The sequence below is a fragment of the Gallus gallus genome, chromosome 3 (genome assembly GCF_016699485.2).
Source record: "Gallus gallus isolate bGalGal1 chromosome 3, bGalGal1.mat.broiler.GRCg7b, whole genome shotgun sequence".
NCBI classification, from domain to species: domain Eukaryota; kingdom Metazoa; phylum Chordata; class Aves; order Galliformes; family Phasianidae; genus Gallus; species Gallus gallus.
In genome coordinates this window covers 49798700-49820984 of record NC_052534.1, presented here as the reverse complement: position 1 = coordinate 49820984, position 22285 = coordinate 49798700, and the positions used below count along the sequence as shown (strand labels likewise).

General features: G+C 39.0%; 1 protein-coding gene across 3 annotated transcripts in view; it reads left to right on the top strand.

Moving 5' to 3' along the window:
• Positions 1-437: 437 nt before the first annotated feature.
• The window catches only part of IPCEF1 (interaction protein for cytohesin exchange factors 1), a 68994-nt gene continuing 47146 nt past the window's right edge, over positions 438-22285 (top strand). Inside the window, exons 1-2 of one of the 3 annotated variants that reach the window (XM_015284254.4) lie at positions 438-767; positions 20697-20747. In XM_015284254.4, coding sequence (XP_015139740.1) covers positions 20724-20747 — 24 coding nt within the window. In that variant the 5' untranslated portion in view covers positions 438-767; positions 20697-20723. Of the gene's footprint in view, positions 768-5483; positions 5552-20696; positions 20748-22285 lie in introns of those variants that run through there. The other 2 variants (XM_419684.8, XM_046939252.1) reach the window with 2 other exon arrangements.

The following is a 22285-nucleotide window of genomic DNA, read 5'->3' as shown; positions in this document are numbered from 1 at the left end:
ATTTCTTGAATCTTGGTGTTTAAATACTAGCAAAAGAAGCCTATGTAAAATAGAGAGGGAGACTTTAATCACTAGACCACAGTGACTCAAACATTTATGATGATGTATCACACAGTGCTTTAATTCTCTTATCTCACCTTAATATGACTGGCTGTTGATGATGGAAAGTGCAGATAGGGTGAGAGAGTAGAGGAATGTTAAAAGCTGTAGCGAGATAGAAAGAGTGACTAGGGAGCAACATTCACCCTTCTCATGCTGATAGATGGGTTGCTGTGCTGGGGATGACTGCTGTGGTGTAAAAGAGAGAAAGAGGAAGTAGCAAATGTAACTGCTCTGCAACCTCAGCACAAAATGCCGGTGAGAAGCAAGCACGCAACTGAGGTCGGAGCACTTCCTGGTAAACATGTTGGCATTGCTGCATGACATACTTTGCCTGAGGGCTCAGCAGCTGGCTGCTCTCCTCATAACAACTCATACAGAGTGTGTTGGAAAGGAATTTAATTCAGTCGATCTAAATGGTAGAGGTGGTGTGTTTACACCTAGGGACAGTATCATTTCTAAAAGCCATTACTTGAGAAATAAGTGTGCAAGCAAAAATATGGCAATAGGTCAGCCTCTTCTTGCTGCTATTTCATAAAAGGACTTTTTGCAAGTTAAAATCTTGAAGGCAACCAATACGTTCTATATTTCGTATAACTTTTTAAGGACAGTATTTTACTTTTAAATGCAGCAGACCCCAAAGGATGATGGAATTCATTGCATTCTGGGTGAGTTACATCCAAGTTGCTCATTATTTATTGATAAATTGTTGGCAAACTATTAAATGTGATGATAAAGATAAATAGTTGTACTGGCTTTTTATCTATTTATTGATCTTACATGTGGGATGAAACATCCTTCTTTTGTGTTCTTTACAAGTATATAGATGTGCTAGCCTTAGGAATTTAATAGTACGACTTTATAGGGTGTATTTTACTGGTTAATTTTTCCCTCTCAAGAAAAGCATTACATTCAACAAATCCCCTCTTATTCCCAAGATTTTTTATGTGAAAATTTGTATAAAGATCCTTGTTCCTTTTTCTTTCTGTGCAGCGGCAATATTAGTACAACTGGAACCACAGAAGGCTTTTTATGAAAGATGAAAGGAAAGTGGTGGCATAAAGTTGTGCAAGAAATGACCTTGAAGCAAATAGTAGGGTTTAGAATTCTGTACATATGCTAAACTCCTTGGTTAGTATAGTGCTGCAATAAAACCACCATATAATATTTAGCATTGGTAATCTATTTTCAAGTCACTTGAAGTGATTCTCTGGTCACTTTTCTGGAAACTGTTCTGTTTCTCTTTTCCAATAACGGTGTCATTGAAAAGGCAGCTAATATAATTCCCTCCTGTGAAATGTTTATTTTGGAGAACTCCAAAATGGAGGTATTAGTGAATTTTCTTAACATTCCTCTAATGTAGGTGATTACTGTATGCCTCCTTTAAAAGTGTGGAAGTAGAGCTGTGGATGTGTCAGTTCAGAGTCAAGAGGTGAGTTAGTGCCAGAGCTGGGTGGGAGTCTCTCGGTGCTTGTTCTCCCCAGGGGGCAGCCAGTCCTGTTTAGTCCATCAGCATTTTATTCTCAAAGTTAGAGGTAAATACACAGCTAATTTCCCTGTAATTCTGCAAATTCATACTCCCACAAGGTTGATATGGTCCTGGGGAGAAAGGAATACAAAGCTGGAGTGATATGCATATGACATCTCACTATTCTCTCAACACCAGAGTGCTGAAGGTCTCTCAGCTTCAAATTCACTTCGTTGTAAAACGAGTTAAAACAGAAAAACACAGAGGTTTACTGCTTAAGAGGAAAGCATTTTGGTAGTGGGAGTTGGGAGCTTTCTATCGTAGATGTTAAGTGCCAGCAACAACTGGTTTGCAGGTAACAGTCGGGTATGGCAAGTATGAATCATACTACTTGACAGAGATGCATCTCTTCCCACTTGTGGTCTCAAGCCTGAGACACAACCGATATATACATATATACTGTAATAAGTGATATAATCTGCTTTCTGTGACCTTTTTCTGCCTTTATTGGATACTTACTTGGCTGAATAGGCAAAGGAAAGCTAAAATGATACCTTATTTTTCCACCTGGTAAGAAACAGAGATTAACAGAGTTATTTTAATTAAAAAGACACAGTATCCAATGAGCTTCTATTGCAAATCTGTGACTTGGGTCACTTTTTTTTTTTTATGATTCCTGTGCTGCTCCTCCCAAAGAGCAAAATAAAAGTACCACGGCTTGAATTCTCAACCCAGCAAGCATTTCCCCTATGCAATATCCTGATGAAACAAACTTTTTATCTGCTGCAGGAACACGATAGTAGATTAATCTGTGAACTGCCCTCCTGTTCCTGGCACATACAGTTCTGGTTATTCTGCTTCTTCAATCATTTTCTTCACAAGAAGCTTGACGGATTAATGAGAACTGGGAATTCCTACATAATGCCCTTTTCAAGGTTTTGTGTGTCCTTGTAGTCATATTAGCATGAGACTCCCTGTGGGTCCCAGGATTCCAGAAATCTCCCTTCTGTCCCAGTCTCCCCCACTCACTCCCTCAGACAGGAGCCTAGTAATTTCTTCAACATACTTATGCACAATTTTCAGCATCACTTCTTAACTCCTTACATCACTCACCCTACTGAACTTTTTCTTCCTGTGATGTGCATCATCACTCAGAAGTTAGTGACAGTCTCTTACTCTTCATCTCTATTGTGTCTGTGAGAAGCTAATAATAATAACAATAAAATTTTCCTGTGCCATGTATATGTCAACCTAATGTTCCTGTAAATAACTTTATTTGCTGCTCTCTGTACACAATTATTCACTATTTGCTCTGCTTCACAGAGTAACAATTTCAATTTTGCATCGACTTTCACACTCAGTTTACTGGAGTGGTGATTTCCAAACAATGTACCAAAAATCCCCTTCCTTCATTCCATCTTGCTCGTCACCTTTAACTGTTTGTTTTCCCTGCCTCCTTTGCTTTTAGCATTATATGACTAGGAAAGAGATGTATTTCCCAGTCTAAATAATAATTTTTAAATATTTATGTTAAATCTCTTATCAGTTATTCCACATTACGAAGCTGTTTATATTTAAGTTCATTTTGATATGAGACCTTTTTTTCTGACAATTCTTGATCACTCTCTTCACTGATATTTAGTCTCACAATATTCTTTCCATCATATATCGGCGATTATTATTTTACACATATTCTACACAGGGCTGTGTCATCAATTCACACAAAAGCATTCCTACACCTATTATATTATTCACCATTCCCTCCCTTATTTGTCTGAACATTTTGTTCTGTTTTTTGACTACAGCTGCACCTTAAGAAGCTGTCTTTGAACGCTTTCTACTCCTTCTCTATTGAGTTGATATTTTCAACAACAGAGCCATTAAGTTAATCAGTTGAGTATTTTCCACTTCAAATGTTATTAATGGAAATTTAACAACAAAAGTTCATACACTTTGTCTTACTGTGCATCTTTAGATGACGCATTGGAGAAAAGTTTTTACAGGCATCATCTTAGCTGTTTTGTGCTAGAAAAGGTGGAAAATGAGTAGTAAACAGGAAAAAAAGAGACAAAAAGGTAAGTTTATCATTGTATTCTGAAAGATTAACTAGCTCTTCCCAAAGTTGATGCAAAATACCATATGCATGTAACACAAATAGCAGTCACAAAAATATAATGCATATAGTTACACAGTTGACAGCTAAAAAGTAGATTTAAAGCAAAATGATTTACTTGTGCTTTGTAAAGGGGATTAAAAAAAGAGAGAGAATGCTTGCAGCTTTTGTGGAAGCTTTCCCCAGATTTGTGTGTTTGGGGGTGACTGGTGCGTTGGCTGGGTCATGTTGAAAATGCAGCAACTCTCTCCTCACTATAGAGGCACAAGGTGGATAGCCAATGAGCTCACTGCTCTAGTCTGTTCTCATCCCACAAAAAATTCATCTCAGTGGCAAAGTATCTTTGTCTGGGTGCTCTCATATACTGAAAACAGTGCATGTTTTTCAGTGTGAACCAGGTTTTCCAGTTACTCCCTGTAGACTGATGTGACTCACCTGTTTTCTATGTACTTATGCATCTGCCAAGACTACTAGAAAGCCTTATAATTATAACAACTGGCATTCGTGACATTAGCAAGGCCCAAATTAAATTTCTTCGGGGTGTCCTACAGGTGGCACTGTAATTTCATCGTGTTGAATAGTAAAGCAGCCAGACCTCTGGGTGGTTCCTATACCTCCCCGTGGACCCTGGAATTTGCCTGCCACAGCAGAGAGAGATCTGAGGAAATACTAAGCATCCCTAGACAGCACAACTCCGTGCTGCTTTGAAGAAACATGCCTGTAATATTTCAGAGTAGAAAGGAAAGTTCACTTCAAAGCATGAGACAATCTACCTTATTTCTAACAATGTTCAGCACCTTGAAGAAGATTTAACAGTGCACATCCTGTCTATTCTAGACTAATGCAATATGTGAAATAGGTAGAGAACAGTGTAAAGAGTGTAATTAAAATTAAGTTTCTTATGCTACTGTCATATGTTGATTCGTTCTGTAAGTCTATATACCCATGACTGAAACTACTGAATGCATAGGCCCGAAAAGACAGAAAAACATCCAAAGCTGCAGGTCCTGATTATTTTCTTTGTCTCCTAGGGCCAATAAAAATGTCACTTACTGAAGCACCTGACCCATATTTTTTTTGGTAGGGCTGTTCAGTTTGATTTGTCAGTGCATCAGGTACTCAAATTAAAAAAAAAAAAAAAAAAAAAAAGAGGAATAAAAATAGTTGGTGCAAAACTGTTAGAAGCATGTGCTCCTCTGCAGACCTTGCTGTCAGCGCCATCCCTATTTGGATGTTGTTTCCTGGGACACACCTTGTAGGTGACCCAGAAAAAAAGAACCGGTTGTGCTTCATGCCCATCCTTCCTTTTGTCCCGAGGGCTTCCCTCAGCATGTCTGGGCTTAGGCTGCCCTGCACCCTTGGTAACTCTGGGTGCAGGGTTCTTCCCTGGAGGACCCCTAGGAGAGTGAGGCTGAAGGGGCACCTGAAGAACGGGTCAGCAACTGAGACTTTGCTGAGACTTGCACAGTGGGATTTGTCACAGAGCATCTATCCTATGCTGTCCTGTCTCCCACAATGCACTCAGAACCTTTTTCAGCTGTATTTGATTCTAAGTTTTTAACCAGTTTCTATTTGTGAAACAAAATGTTTAAAACTAGCTATCTGATAATATTTCTTATTTTTCCGTTCCATGCTCAATTTTCTTTCTACCTAGCTTGGTTCCAGTGTTAATGCCTCTGACAGGCATGGCTTTTATCACTTACTTTGATGCCTGGCTTGTGGTTTGCATAGTCATGACTTGTAAAAGACACACCAGTTTCCTCTTGGGCAACTTCAGCTTTGCAACCAATTCCTGTAAGAGTTTCCTCTCTGCTTGGTGAGGGATGGGAGTTGACAGGACAAGCGTGGCTCTTCGTCAGAATTCCCTGGTGGTAAGGCTGTGGCTTCTTTCTTTCCCTTCAAGTGACGGGACGGACGTAGTTGTTTCTGCCTAGTGACATATATTTTCCTTTTTTTTTTTTTTTTTCTTCTTAAAACAAAAATATTAGTTTTAGTCGATGAGAAGTAACATTTACTTGGTGCAATAAGGGAAGTTCATACTGGCATGTAATTGCTATTCTTTATAAATGACTGTAAAAGATCTTATGCTTCCCCTTTTCCTCTGCTGTAGTTTAAAAAAGCAACAGGGTTACCTAAAAGTAATGAATTCATCAGGAATAATGAAGCTTGTTTGTGGAGTGAGGAGAAGTGTCAGGATGCATGTGAACAAGTTCCACTTTGGACAAGTTCAATTCAGTTATGTTTCAATGAGATCCAGCAAAGGTCAGGGTGACAGCATAGTCATCATTGCATCAGGAAAATTAGATCTTTGTGAAGAGAAGCATGCAATATGGAAACAGCAGTTCCTTTACTGATATTAGGTTCTTAGAGTTGTACAAACCTAGTATCATTTGTAGAGTATGTACTGTGCAGTACGGGGGTAGAACGTAACGTTTTGTGGTAACAGTGCTGGGTAGATTGACTTCTATTTTCAACATTAAAAGATCTTGGAATACATAAATTTTAATGTTTTTCTCATAGATGTGAATAGGTGCAGTAAAGATGCAGAGAAAGTACTATGTGAACAGGTTCATTCTCACTATGAAAAATAGGGCATCTGGAATTACCATCTTCTGTCCTTCACCCTGAAACACAAAACCCCAAATACCGACTATATCTCTGGACTCCAGTTTTCCTGCACAGAATGCTCCTCTGGTGGAGGCTGAGATTAACACTTTGTTTAATCATTTCCTTACCTGTTTGCTTTCAATAGCTCGTTTTTGGGGTGTAGGGTTAAAACCTTTTTTTTTTTTTTTTTTAACTGAGGTCAGTTATATTAATTGCTGCCCTAAGAAGGCTCATTGTCTCTGCTCAGGAGCTGCAATTCAGTAGAATTTCCTTGTCTGCTAGTTACACCATTTTTTTTTTTTTTAAATGATTTGCAACAACTCATAAATGGGAGAGGAATTGTCTTGGTATCTTCTCATCAAATGTTCTTTCTGTACCTTCCCCTGTGGTGCCTTTTCTACAGTTTCTAGAGGCAAAAAACCTCTTTCTGGTAAGGAAATGGTGCCCCTCTCTAGATGCTGACTCTGGTGACACGGGTGCACACCCTTTGAGCAGGACCCAGTCTTGTGTTGTGCCTTGTGTCAGGGGTTTTGAAGCTCTCTGCTTTCAGAGGCTTTTCAATGGCTTCACCATTTTGACTTTTCCCAGCTTTCTGTCTCACTGCCACCTAAGAGAGAGCAGTTTACTCCTCAAAGCGGGAGGAGTGGGTACTCGCAGTGCTGCAGCATTTGCTTTTTGTTTACAAGTCATCCTGATTTAATAGCAGGGGAAGGTGAAATGGCACATTAAAGTGTTTACTGTCTGTAAACGTGTGCTCCAGGACTGCACCTGCATGGGATCCTGAAAGAAATAGGGTGACAGGAAGCTCTGTGTTGTTCTGTAAATGGCAAGAGCCAGTTATACCAGGCTTCTAATGTTCTCATGAGCTCCTTGTGCAAGCTGCCTGCTGCTTGTCCTCGTGCTTACTGGGAGATCTGATTTCTTCTGAGGCTGTCCAGTGGTCAGAAAGCAGCATTTGCTTCTCAGTTTTGAGTGTGTTTCCCCAAGTGCGTGCAGCAGCAGGGTTCTGCATGCCCAGCAAGGCAGGCACTCCAACATCTGTGTGTTTGCTGCAAAGTCTACTGGGGAAGGCATTGAGCTGGCATGAGCTACAGAGCTTCAGTGATGGTTAAACTGCTCTGTTCTATTTTGTCCTTGTTAATTCCTGGTGGCAAAGTGATCCCACTTGACCCTCTTGTCCATTCCTTCTGCATGCCTGTATGCGCCCTAGCAAAAATATGGTGACTCTGTTATGAGTGAATGGGATGAAGATACATTTGGATAAAGACACAGTGGTAGCACATCAAGAAACTGTACAGAAGAAGTATTGTGCGCTCCCTCTAATAGATGGTATAGACATGGAATGTGCTGCAAATCAGCTTGCCATGGTGAGGTTTGAGCAGATTCTCAGTTGCTGTTAGCTCTGGACATAGAAGTAGTAATGCAGAGTGTTTTGCAGAGGGCTGTGCTGTTAATTGACAGGTTGAATAGTTTCAATATTTTGTGCAAGGAGATGTCTTCAAAGGATCACTCAACCATCTGCTAAGGTACCTGATACTATTTATGGCTAATGTAGCTAGTACTATTTATGGGCCTGGACAAAGGGTCCTGCCTGTTGCATCACTTACTGCTAGTGAAATCATGATGCGTGTAGTTACACAATCACTGAGCAGGGAAATGGGCACTGAGGTATTATACTTATATTACCCCTCTCTGCATCTCAGTTTCTCTCTCGGTTGAAGCAGAGCCATGTTTCTGTCTTTCAAGGATTTTTCTGAAAAGTAATGCATGCAGTTAAAGGCATAGCTCATTTAGCTGTCATTCTCAAAGTGTCTATATGTGTTTATGCCTTAGTGACATGCATTTCTAAAAATATTTCTCTTCTGCAGCCTCCTCTACTCTCTAATTGTTCCCTTCTCTTTCCTATCATCAAGTTTCAGTCTGGCTGCCCTCCAGCATCTGCTTCTTTTGCTTTTGCTGTGGGGCATCTCTGGATAGGTCCCATGAATAGGTTGAATTCCTCTGATAGAAACATGTCTGTCCTCCTTGAGCTTCATCCCCTGCCTCTGGCATAGCCAAGTCATACTTCAGTTGTCCCTGTGTCCTTGTCTTTTTCATCTTTAAACAGGTCTTGCTGATTGCTTCCAAGAAGAAAAAATCAACAGAGTGCCATAACCTTGTCCCACCTACTAGCACCCCTTCTTCAACTGCTTCACCTACAGATATGGCTTCCTCATTTGGGGAATGAGGATTCCTTTTCCCTAGAACCTCCTTTAATCTTTCTCCTTTTTCTGAACTAGTATATTATTATTTCTTTAATTAAGCACAATCAATCAACAAAAACCTCTGCTTTCTGCCATCATTTAATCCTGACACTTATATTTGACTCTTTTTCTGAGAATCCCTACTTAAAATCTTACTTTATGTGACGCTGACTGCCAGTGGTTCTCCATCTGTTTTTTGAGACAAACTAATTATCTTTCAGGAGATGCTGTTATACCCCAAAATATTGTGTTTGGTCTGCTAAAGGGTCCTGTCCTCTGATTCATTTCTCTCCTGCCCTTTGAGTGATTTTGTTCACAAACATCAGCTTGGATTCTCCATTCCATTCCACTCCTATGACACAAAGCTGTCTTTTTTTCTGGCAGTTTGGCCTGTCTCTCTGATATGCTGTGGCTCAGCCTTTAGCTGGACTGAGCATGATCAACTGCTAAATCATCCCCTCTCACTTCTGATGGTGAAATTATGTTCCAAGTGCCTTCTTCAGTTCTTCATCTTCGTTTCCAAGCTACGGTTAATTTTGCTCATTCTTTCAACTATTTTCACTCTCCATGCACACACAATAAAACTGTCATCTAAGTTGTCATTATTTCAAATTCCGTTTACTGAAATCTCCAGTTCTGTGGTCTTAACAAAAACAATTTCACCTCCTCATATAAACTTAGAAGATCACTGCAGTGGTAATTTTCTTCTCTGCTTCTTTGTTGAAGTCTCCCAGCCTATTTACACTTCTGGACAGTGTCTTACGTAAACTGAGTTTTAACTCTCATTTTGAGTTACTCCTTTCCCTTCTTACAGTGCTTTCATATGTTTTTTTCTCTTTTCATTATTTTTCTAAGCCTCTTGCTAAGGCACTAACACAAATCTTGATGCTATCTGAAGCTTAACACATGATTCTGGTCACTATTGTCTCATTGCTATCTTGAAATTCTGGCTCTTGTTTATAACCTGTTGTAACCTATTTTAAACTGGAAGCTGTTGGGAGCAGAATTCCCTTCTCTTTTCTTCTGTGTAATTACAGTACCTCACACACAGTATATTATAATGGAAATAAATGTTGCAATCTTCATTACTAACTCTTCACCAAAAAACTACTTTAACAATATTTTGGGTGGTAAAACTGTAAATAATTTTACACAGTTCTCTGGTACATTGTGTAGCTGCTTTGTTATCCTCATTTCTTCTTGCAAGGTCTCAAGAGAACTCATGCTCTTATTCTTCGATGCATCGAAGCCTATGCGTTTCCTCTAGGAATAGCTTCTTGGTAAAATCACTATCGAAGTACTGCATGAGCTGAGTCATATTAATTGTGCTTATTTTCTCTTAATCTAAAGCAAATGCTGCTGCTAGGTAATTTACTTTAGCTTACAACTCTTCCATAGTTAATACGTCTTAGCAGACACGTACTGATTTGCTTGTGTGTCTGAGCTTTCTGTATCCCCCTAGTATAATCAAATTATTTGTGTGGATCTCACAAAGCTCAAGGAGAGCAAAGATGATGTCAAATAGATTTTCTCAGAAAGCGACAGTTTGTGGTAAGGAGGAAGCTGCATTTCCAGAATTTGATGTTGAATGTCTTTTCAGTTAAGAGCAAATAGGAAATTGGGAAATGAGGTAAAGAGGGTGGAGTGGAGAAGCAGAAAGTGTTATTATTATTATTATTATGTACTAGCAATTTAGTACACTGGAGGGGTTCTTTTCAGGTGTGATTTTTGTCTTGTGTCTCTATCTGGAGTCTTGTGGATTGCATCCAGGTACTCAATCAGCACACTTAAAGCACTTTCCCTCCTGCTGAGACTAAGATTGAAGTTGTGCTCTAAAGTGCGATGTAGTATACTCAATTGCAGGGGGATGAAAGGCTCTCTGCTACTTGTCTGTATTCTGAATACACCGTCTGTATGTGGAATAAACTGAGTTGCCAGCAAAGATGCATTGTGGAGATACAGTTCTAGGAGAGTGGATGATTGAACTCTGGTCTTAGGTTTCCGCAACAACAGAAGAGAGACCTTGTTCTTCTGTCAGCTAATTCCTGAGTCCATAGGGTTTTCTCCAGTTCCCCTACATCAATGATTTTTTACAAGATCCACTTTCAGATGATGGTTGTGTGATAGCCTGTTTGCCTCCTGATGGAAACATTTGCAGTGCTTTAGGGATAGCTACTCAGCACACCAAATTATTTTGCTCCTGTTTTGGTCCATTACTTTGCTTTATAAAACATACCATTGTGTTACGTTTGGGTTCTTTATGGCTGCCTGGAGATGTGTGAGAATACTAGTTGCTCAGTTAAAACCTCTACCTCTTCTTCACTGTTTCTCACACATTCTTTTACTTATAATGAACTCATACAGTATGAACATACTGGTTGGATGTGCAACACTTTATGAAATGTGCCAAAACCTTGACTGACATCCAGTTTATAGAGCTATTAGAACTACTGACCTGACTTACAAAACCCTGTGAAGTTTCAGCTTGGCTACCTTGAGTTCAACATTTCAGCATTCCTTTGTCCTCATACTTGTGGTCAGCTCACTTTCTTTTGTGAAGAGCTGGAGCTTAAACGCTGAAGTAGCAGATAAGCATTTAAGATAAAATTTTAAGTCCTTTTCTTTGAAGTGCTTTGATTTTCTTGCTGGAATAGCTTGGCTTTTTTCTTCCTCATAAATCTCAACAAATCACGTACTGAGGATAAAAGCTCTATCTATTCCACGAGAGGTGGGTTTCCTATTCTAACCTTGTGAATTTTTGTTTTACATTACTGCTCAGTTGTTTTCAATTTACAAAATTAATGTTTAAATGATTAAGTAGATTTTGAAATACAAATATTTTTAAACAAGGACATAATTTAGTTATGGCATTATTGTTGTTCAGCCTGGAGAAGAGAAGGCTCCATGGTGGGGAGGACCTTACAGTGGCCTTTCAGTGCCTGAAGAGGCCCTACAGGAAAGCTGGGGAGGGACTTTTAATAAGGGCATGCAGTGAGAGAACAAGGGGAAATGGCTTTAAACTGAAAGAGGGTAAATTTAGACTAGATATTCGGAGGAAATTCTTTACTGCGAGGGTGGTGAGACACTGGAACAGGTTGCTCGGAGATGTTGTGAATGTCCTGTCCCTGGAAGCATTAAAGGCCAGGCTGGATGGGACTTTGAGCAACCTGGTCTAGAGGGAGGTGTCCCTGCCTATAGCAGGGGGGTTGGAACTAGATGATCTCTAAGGTCTCTTCCAACCCAAACCATTGAAAGATTCTATTATTAAAGTTTGATTCCACTTCATGTTTTTTGTCCCCTTTATGTTGGGGTACAGATTTGGACAGAAGGAAAGATAAATGGGAAAAAAAAAAAAAAGGAAATATACAAGTTGGAAATGTTTATTTTTTGCTTAATTAGTCATTTAGTCACTAGACCATTTAACCTAATCTATGTTTCTGCATAACCCCTCAGTCCCCCTTGTTTTTTCAGTGTATTCTCTTAAGGAAGTTTATCGTCTTATTTTCTTTCAAGATTTCTGGTTTATTCAATGAAAACATATTCTCTGAGACTATGGAAGAGAAGTACAGAACAGGACTAATGATATCTTGAAGATGAAAAATCTTCAGTTGTCATTGTTATGGCGTCGACATCTTAGTTTAACAAAACATTCACAGTAGTTGATAGGATTTAAGGTTATCACTTTGGCATGTTAAGTTTGATGCTTCTCCTGCTCGTATTTAGACTTCTTTCAAGTTAATTCTCATTATTGAATGTAATGTAATGGGTGTAAGTTCAGATTTCATGGAATGGGGAGTAATGGATTTCTCAAGAAATTGGGTGTTTACTAGTATTGTGTAAGATTTTACATTCAGATACTCCCCTCAGAGCTGTGTTTCCTTGCTGAGGTGTTTCTGATTGTGCCCATGTACCTGAAAAGCACCATCACTCATTTTGAAGTAGTAACTCAGTTATGTTCTGCCAGTGATGTGCATAGTGGAGCTGTATCCAAAGCTTTCAAAGACTTTTCAATTTTTTTCAAGTCTTTTCAAAGACTTTAACAGGGCAGGAGAATTATAACCATGTCGGTCTTAATAATGATTGCAAAATGGATGTCCTAAATCGTAACATCTGGTCAGAAGGCACAAGATGCTATTTGGCTGCCAGCACAAACAGGATGTGTTGTGGCGCTTGAGAAAAGTGTGAGAGATCAGAAAAAGTGTGTGTTGAAAGTTGTGTCATCAAGTGAGCTGATTTCAAACGAGACAAATTACGGACTTTTCAAATCCTCATATTAGTCTCAGACTCTTCAACTGGTATAAATTATAGCTCTGCAAGGAGAAATACTGAGAATAGGGTAGCTTTTCTCCAGGCATTTACTGCTCATTAATTAGTTATTCTAACATGGTTGGTTTTGTTGCCAAAATGGCACATGGCATGAGAAAGAAAACTTAATAACAATTAAAAATTATTTATTGAAAGAGGATCATAAAACTAAGTTTAACTATTGAGGCTGCAATTACTGTAGCCATAAACTGTCACTAAACATTTGATAATGCTAATTTTATTTTGCATTTATTAACATCAATTATCAGTGGAAAGTCTAAATTTATTTTGGCTGCTTACTTTTCTTCTGCAAAACTTGAATATATCCATATAGGAGTTAAGTTAAAAAATGGAGGTACTTTACATCAGCCTACACTTATCCAAACAGAAAAGGAGATAAAGTGCATGGTACTAGTTCATCAGAAAAACAGGAGAGAAAGAATCCTTCCTTTGAAGGACAGAGACTGGGACTTTAAATTGTCTAAAGTATTGTGAGAACCACAATATGGTGGAATTGAGAGGGAAATATTTGGTGGAAATATAGCTCATGACATCTAAAACTCAAAATATTCTGTGAAAATCTAGAAATTATTCTTGTGAAAAGTTCAATTTTTGGTTTGCTGTAAACAGTTCTTCTGCATTACCCACTCCTTTAGAGAAATGCTCCATGCTTCTCTTTCAGATTTTACTGCAGTGAAGGCAGCCTCTCAGAAAAGGAGTGAGGGAGCATTCACTTGTGTAAGTTTCAAGAAACTGAAGCAAGTGTCTAATACAGTCCGGCTTACACTTACAGGAGTATCAAATTGTCATTTTTAACGATTTATTTCTGTTTGCAGATGTTCTGGCAAGGGCTATGGTGTTAAAGAAGCAAGAGTGAAAGCAAGTTCTGAATGCCTAGAGGTGCTGATGTCTGCAGAAAGGCATTGTAGGAAACATTTGCACCCAGTAAAATATTTTTTTGCTAAATTTTATTTCATCTCCTAGGGCCACTCGGTTGCACTACTCATGTTGGACGTGAACCTTTTTTCACGCTGGTGGGAGGCCATTTCTAGCAGATACTTGTTACTGTGCTCTTCTTATGTGGGTTTCTCCCATTGCTCATTGCAAACATAAGTAAAAAGGAGCTGATAGTAATTTGAACATACAGTGGGAGTTCACATGATTAACAGAAAACGAAATCTACTGCTGAAATAATCTAGAAACAGAGAAGCCACTGCTGATTAAGTTGGATTTGCCGGACAAAGAGTTTATAAGAGCATTTTTCTTGTCACTGATCTTTTATTCCAGAGGTGATTTTTTCATTATTTTCATATTTGATCTAACTTAGAAGTACTACACTGGGGTCCCAGCTTCATATCTAGCTTTCTGGCCTCCCTGACCTAGAAACTCTGTTACTAGCTAGCATGTGGACCTGGGTGTTTAATTTAGGAATAAATAACAGTTAAATTTCTCTGGTAAAGCACGGATGTAAGCAGTCCAAAGTTTCTCCACTGTCTTATTCACAGAGAAATTCCCCTCACCATCGGTGAAGAGAGCATGAACGTTTCTATGGCCAACCAGTCGTCTTTGCAGTCCAGGAGCAATTTCACTCTCCTACATTGCAGCCCATCAGGGCACTTTGCCACCGCTGTACCTCCCACTAGGATTGCTCTATTGTAGTTGTGTGACTTGAGTACCCCTTGTGTATTTTGCGTACTGTGAAGGGTGGAAGGAATATAAGTTCTTCAGTTCTGCTGACCCCTTAATGAAAGATCAGGCAGTTCTCATGATATCTGTTTGTTTGTTTGTGAACTGTAAACATGGAGTGGAAGTCTTTGACGGAAGAGGATGTTTCTTGCTTCATCCTCATAAGGGTCAGTATAATGATTTTGCTTTGCTTTTTAAAAAGCTGTTCTCTTGACATTTCCCTGAAGGTGTGAATAGTTGGCATTTTGTATAGATACAGTCAGCATTGCCTGGGTGAAAGGAAGGAGAAGATTCACACCTAAACATCAGAGTATGCAAACAACAGCAATTTTTTGGCTTTTTTTTTTCTAAAACATGGGAGCCAGAAACGTGCTTCTGTTATCCTGATGTATTACACTGCATACAACCATAATGGGACTGAACATCCTTGTTTCACCTCTCATCAGGGCTGATTGTACTGCTCAAGTAACTCTGGCTTTGGGACATAGGAGGAAACTCCATCCATGGTGCCCTAGAGAGAGAGAGAGAGAGGAGCTGCACGTACAGCATGGGCCAGCTGCCTTCTACTCCAGTCTTGGCTCCATGTCCTTAAGTCAAATGATGGCTACCCACATGCTGGCTCTGCTGGTGTTAGTGTGAGGCTATGGTGTCCCCAGGCAGCCCTGAAGTCATGGCAGGAGCAGCAACAGGTACCTGAGCCCTCTCCACAGCACTTCTCTCTGAGGCCAATTTACTTTAGCGTGGTGACTTGGAGTGAGGAGAACAATTAAAAATTATCCAAAAAGAATATCCCGCTGTGTTCTAGGGGGAGGCCCTGAAGTTGCTTAATCTTTGGGGTGGCATGGGGCAGATCAGGAAGCTGGGATGTGCAAAGCAGACTCTTTTCCTGTCCCTCATGAAAGGATGCTGAGGAATGATGAGAGCACACCAAAGGAACTGGTCAGCTCCACTTGGAAGGTTTTTTTTTTTTTTAATTATTCTTGATTTAGCAAATTTGGTTCATTGTGATGAAAATACCTTTACTTTTTTTTTCACCTTTTCCTCTGAATCTTGACCTCCACATTTACAGAATATTTTGCAGTAGACTACTGCTGTCATTTTTGTTTTTTTAATTTTTAATTTTCATAACTAACATTGTCTTCATAGCAAATGTTTTTCAGAGAAGACTTCCAGTGAGTGTAGCTCAGGTTCCTGCCACTACCACCATTTGTGTTTAGCATTAATGTAGTTCTGGGCTTTTGTGTTAAGGAGACATCCCTCTTGTTTGCTCTTTAGGTCTTAGACCTTTCCATGTTCTACCAAGGCTGTGTTTGCTGAATGGCTGATTTGAAAAACAGAACAGAATGATGCACTCTCTTCTGTCATTTGTTTTTGTTTGGGATTTCCATGACTTCCCAAGAGCAGAACAGCATTAGGAATAAGCTCGATGTTGTAAGGAATCTGCATGCAAATTCATGTTTGGGGCAGAAATGCTTTGCTAATTTCTGTGTTCTCTTTTTCTTTCACCTGAGAAGCGCCAGAGGCATCTGGAGCTCCTCTCTTCTACTGAAACATGTCTTTCTTCCCAGCCACTTTCATTTAGAGGGCAGCTGCTTTCTTGGAGCTGTCAGCGCCTGTCCCCCGCCACTCACTCTTGGCTCCCTGGCTGAGCTGACCGAGGCTGGCCGCCATCCCATCAGGCCGATGTCTCGTAACCCTCTTTGTCTCAGAGGCAGGAGCAGTGAACTTTGTTCCAGTTTATCCTGGCCCTCACCCAAACAGAGCCAGAAGTTGTCTTTTTGAATTGCTTGCAGGTGGGGGGAGTGAATCACTTTCAAATACCTTTAAAAATAATGTTATAACTGATAGTGTTATAATGCAGCAGATGGATTTCCTTACTGCTAGGCTTGCTATAAGAAATTATGCAGCTTTTCAAAGGTTAATTTTTATTTAATATGCTTAAATTTATCAATTGTGGCCAATACTGAAAGTATTCTCTGACAATTATGACTTATTTTTTAATAATTATACTTTAATAGACTTGTTCTTTTCAATACCAAAGGTGTAGTTTCACCTACCTTTGGAAATATGGAGTAATGGAGACTTAGCTGAGGTGGCACTGTCCACGAGCTTTTGTGAAAAGTGCCTCAGTGCCTGTTTGCCCTATTGCATGTCACCAGCTCAATACCTGACTTTCCTCGTGAGCTGGGAAACGAAAAAAATCTGCAGATCACAAATCGATGGTGCAAGTAGGACAGTTGATTTAGACATTTAATTAATCAGTTAAATAACTGACTAGATCTGATTAATTAGTAGCTAATGATAAGGTTCTGCCAGATTAAATTGATCTCTGGTAGCCCTAAGGGCAATTACTCATCATTGTGATATTTTTCCCCTGTATTGTTACAACAACCTCAGTTAGAAGTAATGTGATAATTCAGGACTATTATATAAGGCTGTCTCCTTGACACAGGACAGTGCTTCGAGCACTGCTATAATTAATTTGAGGCAATGTTATTCCTAATGCTTCTAAGTGAGATCAGTGATTAAGTAATCATTGATTTTCTAGGCACATTTTTGTAGTGCTATTGCTAATTTCATATTGCCTGTCAATTCATTGCCCATTGAAGTGCAGATTGTGGTAAGCAGCCAAACAGAAAGTTAGCAGATATGTTAAAGGTGGTGACCAATGTGAGAAATGGAAGGGAAAAAGTTTATTTTCCAGGTTTTCTTATAACCTGGAGTTGGTGCTTGGTAAAAACAGAATTTTTCTGAATAGCTTGTGTCAGTGCTATCTGAATAGAAACTGAGCTAAGCATATATTGGGTGCTTCTGTAATACAAATAGTTTGACTCATACTGCATATCTCAAATATTTTGCTCAAAAACAGAAAAGCATATGCCCACACTGGATGTCACCTGAGGGATGCTTGGAAGGCATGTCTGGCAGATTTATTCCAACATCATCATAATAACCAGTAAGACAGCGTCAGGCCATGTACATTTTGACTTCCACAAAAGGAGTATTACTAATGGATTAACACAGCTTCCCCCCCCCCCCCCAAATGACAATCAATGGAAATTCAGTGGGTTATTTTTCAATATTTTTTTTCTCATTCTTCTCCCCACTTAACTTTGCCTTTGATCTTTTACACAGATATTTCTATTTATTTCAGAGGAGATGATGTAGTCAAATGGAAATGATTGCAAGATATTTCTGATAAGTCACTTGCTGTGTTTCCACATTCATTGCAACATCTATTTCTCGTGTACCTACTTGTTTACTACTCTTGAAAGAGCAGGAGTGAAGCTGTACTAATAAATAAAGATATGCAATCTGATATTTATAGTTCAGCTGTTGAATCAAAACAAAAAAAACTGTCAGAAAATTGAATTGGGAATCTTCTACCCGAAACTGCTTTTGGCATAATATATTCAATTCAGACAGAAATTAAATGACACCTCTAAATAAAGCTAAATAAATGTAGGTTTACAAACTGATAATGTAAAACCATCCTATTTGGATTTAATCCAGTAGATTCATTACATTTTATCCTGTGGGATGTGGGAGATTAAGGTTTGTTCTCTCCATTATAAAGCCCTTTGAAGTGGAAGAACTTCTACTGTGTTTAGTTTTATTTTGTCTCTCTCTCTCTGACTTGCTTCATTTTTCATCAGCATCCACCATAGCTGACTGCAATCCTGGAGGCTTAAGAGGAGGACTGGAACATCACATCCTCACCTTGCTGGTTAGGGTACACTTTTGCAGGTGATACCCCACTTCAGATTTAATGTCCACCTGAGTCAGGGCAAGGATATGCACATGCATGTGTGCACTCTTTAATGAGTGCTATGAAATGAGGTGGTCTGGGCCACTTGTTCTCCTGTTGCATCTATTCTAGTTAGGAATCAGGACAGACTCCCTGTGGTGTAAACTCGGTCCTTGTCTTCTGCTGGCTTGTTAAACTCCTGGGATCAAATGTAGCTTTAGTGGTATGGAAAGCCCTTTTAGCAGCAAAACCATCAAATACTGGCATGCTGCTGGACTACTGTGAAGCCTGAGGAAGGGTGTGACCACCTCAGATCATAGGGCGTGGAGTGGACGTGGCTCAGCAGGGGATCCTAACTGTAGTGTGGGGGAGGGAATTTTGGTGGTGGATTACCATTGCTAGTGACAGCCCTGGTAGGCTGGTAGACCATCCAGTAGGGTGGATATAGCCTAGCTCTTCTTCAGTGGCTATATTTATCCAACTCCTTCTCTTAATCCATTCATCTATTCAGAAAGGATAGATGCTTCTCCCATAGCACAGCTGTGAATTGAAATGAAGCACTTTACTATAGTGCAGAGATAAACAAGGCATGCCCTTCCTAAATGTTGATTTGGCAGCAGCTGAGTAACATGAGTAGACAAAAATCTTAATGCTATTTCACAGTGTAACTTATCTCACTCAGAATAGGTTTACATAGGAAATAAGTTTAGGTTATCTGTATGAGAACCAGTCTTCAGTGAACATATTTTTACACCTTTCCATACACAGGGAATAATAAATTTTATGCTTAATTAGAATGAGACAGAAATCAATACTGCTTTTGGAGTCTGGATCCTGGCTCAAAGGCTGCTTAGCTGGTTTCTGGAAACCAAACAAAAGTTTGAGTTAAAGTCACTGAGAAGGGCCTGCTGGAAGCCATTGCAACTCTTCTGGCACAAGTCACACAGGCGGAAACGTTTCCTTGCCAATTAACTAATGCTTCTCCTCTCACTTGTGTAGTGGCTGATTTAAATTTGTGCAGTTTGTGTAATTACACACATTCTCCTTGCCTCCCAAACCCCAAAGCATACATGAAATGAAGAATTGACAGGAAAAAAAAGGACACATGTCACAATAATTAGTATAATTTGGTCTGTTATTCCATTACTTTTTGGTTCAGCATTTGAAGTTGATGTTAATTTGCTTGTATAAGTAAAGGTGTTTCCTCTGCTTGTTTATAATAGCTGTTATTTCTAAACATCCTTGAAATTATTTGCTATAAAATCTTTCCTCATCTTCATAATACTTCAGTTTGAGCCACTTTTAGAAAGTGTTTCCTTCTATTTTTGAGTAGAAGAAGCTGAGAGTCAGAAAAATTTGTTTGTATTTCTATTTTTGGTTTGAAACTGCTGGAAGCCAGTAGGTGGGTTTTTATTTCCTAATATTTTATTTTCAAAATAAAACAATTATTATGTAGGAGGAATGGCACGTATCTTAAAATATTTGTTTTAATAACAGGAAAATGTTCTTGTTAGAAATTCTTCTGAAGTGTCTCTATTTCTAGAAATTCCTTCTTGCTCAGCAAAGTCTTCTACTCTCTCCTGTTTCACTGAGTGATTCTTTGATACATAGAGAGATGAGCTTTATAGGGACTTTGCTTGCAACAAAGCAGTTGATATGTTTTCCTTTACTATCTCTGTTACACAGATTGTTTTGTTATGTATTCATTTTACCAACGTAAGGAAAATCATCTAGGGAATTGACTATTGATTGTAATTATTGTACTAAATGAAATTATATACACAAAGCTACTTGTTACCTGTTTATCCTTGGAATACAACCCCTAACATATGCTATTGGACTACACAGATTTTGCTCTCCAGATTGGAAAGCTGCAAGTTGTTTTAAGGTAGTGAACTATTAAATCTCCTGCATTCAGAATAATTGATTAAAATTCTCAGAAAGCAGAGAATAACTCAACTGAAGTGGAAATAAAAATTCTATTGGTATCTTTCACATTGGGAAGGGGGGGAAAGACACTCCAAGACTTACTTACTATCTATTCATTTCCTAAAAAACAACAAACAAACAACAACAACAGAAACACCCTAACCAACTAATCAAAAGGCTCTGACAACAAGAAATTTAGCAAAAACCAGCTCCCATTGGACCATATTAATGAGTTTTAGTATGTTTATTTAATAGAAAAACTTGGATATTATTGAGTTAGTGGTTCTTATTGATAGTTGACTTCTATATCAGCAAAATTATTTCACATAACATAATGTTACCTTAAGGAAAGATCTATTTTTGAGGGAGCGAGAGAAGAAGGAAGAATAAAGTTGACAAGACAAATCACATTAAACCTTTTTTTACTCTGTTGCCAAGACTAATATTATATGAAAATATAAAGAGGAACTAAAGTAAACAAACCTTCTCTTTTTACAGCTTTCTCTCTAAACTTTGAAACCATTCATGGAAGCTGATGGGAATGCCCTTGTAAGTATATCTGAAGTGATGCCAGTTACTGATTAGTTGAAGAGGTCATAGAACATCAGTATTCAAATGGGATCCTGCTAATGGGCCAAGTCAAGTGGTGAGATGGTCACTGGCTGTTACAGTTCTATTTTTCAGATGAAATGGAGTCTGTTGTATAGGCCTGAAGCCTTATCTTCCAAGTCCTACCCTTTTAAGGATGAGGAATCAATAACGTAGGGCACATGAGCTTAGAAAATGATTTTTCTTAGTCATGCATCTGTAGGACCCGTGGGGTTTTAAGGAAGTATAGCTCTGTAGAAGATGAGCTGTTGTTCATAGACTTTTATATCTTCTCAGGCTCATAATTCATGACTTGAACTTCAGGAGACATGAAGCCTGGTCTTCAGTATTAGAGCAATGTTTCTGCTTTTGCTCATTGAACAAACTTTTCTTTCCCCCACAAACAGCTTGTTCATGCACCTATTTCTCTCCACTTCTTCCTTCTGGAGCATTTGCAAGCTGGAGCACACATAGTCTCCAAGAAGAAGCATCTCCAGGACAAGAACTGACTGCTTCTTGGCAGTTTCCCAGAGGGATGCTGCCCAACTGAGTTTCATTCCCAGGGATAATTGCTCAAGATAACCTATTTGAAGAAGAGGCTAGGAATATGTGACAGAGGTGCCACATACTTCAAATATTTTGATGTTTCAAATCAAATATGGGATCTCTAAACAGGCAAAATCTCTCCTTTAAGATATCACTTCTCTTGTACATTTTTTGCTTATTGATGGAGCCAACCTGGCACAGAACTGGTTGAGAACAACACTCTGTTGTTTGCAGCTGGCCCATGTTTGCCAAGTGGACAAGAAATGGACAGTGAGCTTAAAGCCTGTGTTTTCACGCAGCATCAGTATCCTATCTTGTTCCAACCCTCAGATATTACTAAACAGATGAACAACCCAAAACCTAAAAAGAAAAAAAAAAAAAGAGAGATGAAAAGATACCCAGTATTGACAGCCTTGCATAAAGATTACAACTGAAGTTACACTAACTCTAATGTTTTGCATTTATTTCACACCTGAATGAGGATTATTGTTTTCAGACATGTCCTCCAGAGAGCAATAGATTGTTTCTTATTTCTATTTTACCCTGCTCAACCTGTGATAATGAATATTGTTTACCATCAGAAAATTGAGCTTTACAGAGAAACATCAATTGTCAAAACTGTGGTGAAATCATGACATTTGGCTCAGTTATGGTTGTTCCAGTGAGCATGCCTGTCTGGAAGTATGTTTGCTTCTGAAACTGCTGTTATGCCCCTTGTAGGTAGCATTGGTTTCACTGGTAACCCTGTACTCCACATTCAAACTTTTCTCTTTGTTATAAATTGGTGCTATCTCTTGCTAGTACTGAAACTTGAATATATCTCTTAACCACTGTTCACCAGGTTCACTGAAAAGATTTTTGACTCTCCTATGACTCTCCAATTTTCAGATGGTAACACTTAATTTACATTTTGAGGAAAGATTTTCAGCAGCAGATGTGCTGATGTTCTTGTT